The sequence below is a fragment of the Drosophila santomea genome, chromosome 3L, assembly GCF_016746245.2.
Source record: "Drosophila santomea strain STO CAGO 1482 chromosome 3L, Prin_Dsan_1.1, whole genome shotgun sequence".
Taxonomy (NCBI): Eukaryota; Metazoa; Arthropoda; class Insecta; order Diptera; family Drosophilidae; genus Drosophila; species Drosophila santomea.
Window position 1 is genome coordinate 15,206,927 of NC_053018.2, and position 600 is coordinate 15,207,526.

The following is a 600-nucleotide window of genomic DNA, read 5'->3' on the forward strand; positions in this document are numbered from 1 at the left end:
CTGGAGGGATTTTTATTCTTAAGCTAGTTTTATACCCTAACAAACAAACATGGAAGACAATGATTTTCTTAAACTAATGGAAGACAATGATTACACTAACTTAGACTACATTAAAGCATTATTGAAGACATTTTAGCAGCTAGTTTGATATGTACAGTTGACGGAGGCGACGCAGTTTGTCACCTCCAAGGCACACAAGTCAGTCTCGTGTTCTCATCATCACAGTTGGGATTAAAGCCGAAGTGCCGATTTATAGACCTTTTGATCGGGTCACATCACAGATACTCGATGGAGGGGATGTTCCAGAAAACTCAGCACTGAAGGCTGATTGCCTTGGCCTCAAGTTGTTCGTTGAGCCAGTTCTGGTGCTCCTCCTCAGTATTGCAGGAGTAGATGATGTTGGAGATCGGGATCTCCTTTGAAGGCTTCGGGTTCTTGAAGATCTTCTTGATGGTCTTCAGCAGCTTCTTCAAGTTCGTGGAGGCGCCTGTAAGAGACTTCTTCTCTGGCACTCCGTTGAAGTTGGAAACAAGAGCGGTTTCGGCGAACATTTTGCAGGATGGTTACTGATGATCTGCTCGGATGGAGAACTGTTGATCG

The 600-nt window shown here is 44.3% G+C and overlaps 1 protein-coding gene across 1 annotated transcript; it reads right to left on the reverse strand.

Moving 5' to 3' along the window:
- On the reverse strand, nt 1-600 carry LOC120448872. The gene has a single exon (XM_039631086.1). It carries the CDS (start codon nt 549-551, stop codon nt 312-314), a length of 240 nt encoding a protein of 79 aa, XP_039487020.1. The 5' UTR covers nt 552-600; the 3' UTR covers nt 1-311.

What these genes read in the sequence shown, in the direction of transcription:
- LOC120448872 (XM_039631086.1), bottom strand. Translation starts at nt 551, where the DNA reads ATGTTCGCCGAAACCGCTCTTGTTTCCAACTTCAACGGAGTGCCAGAG.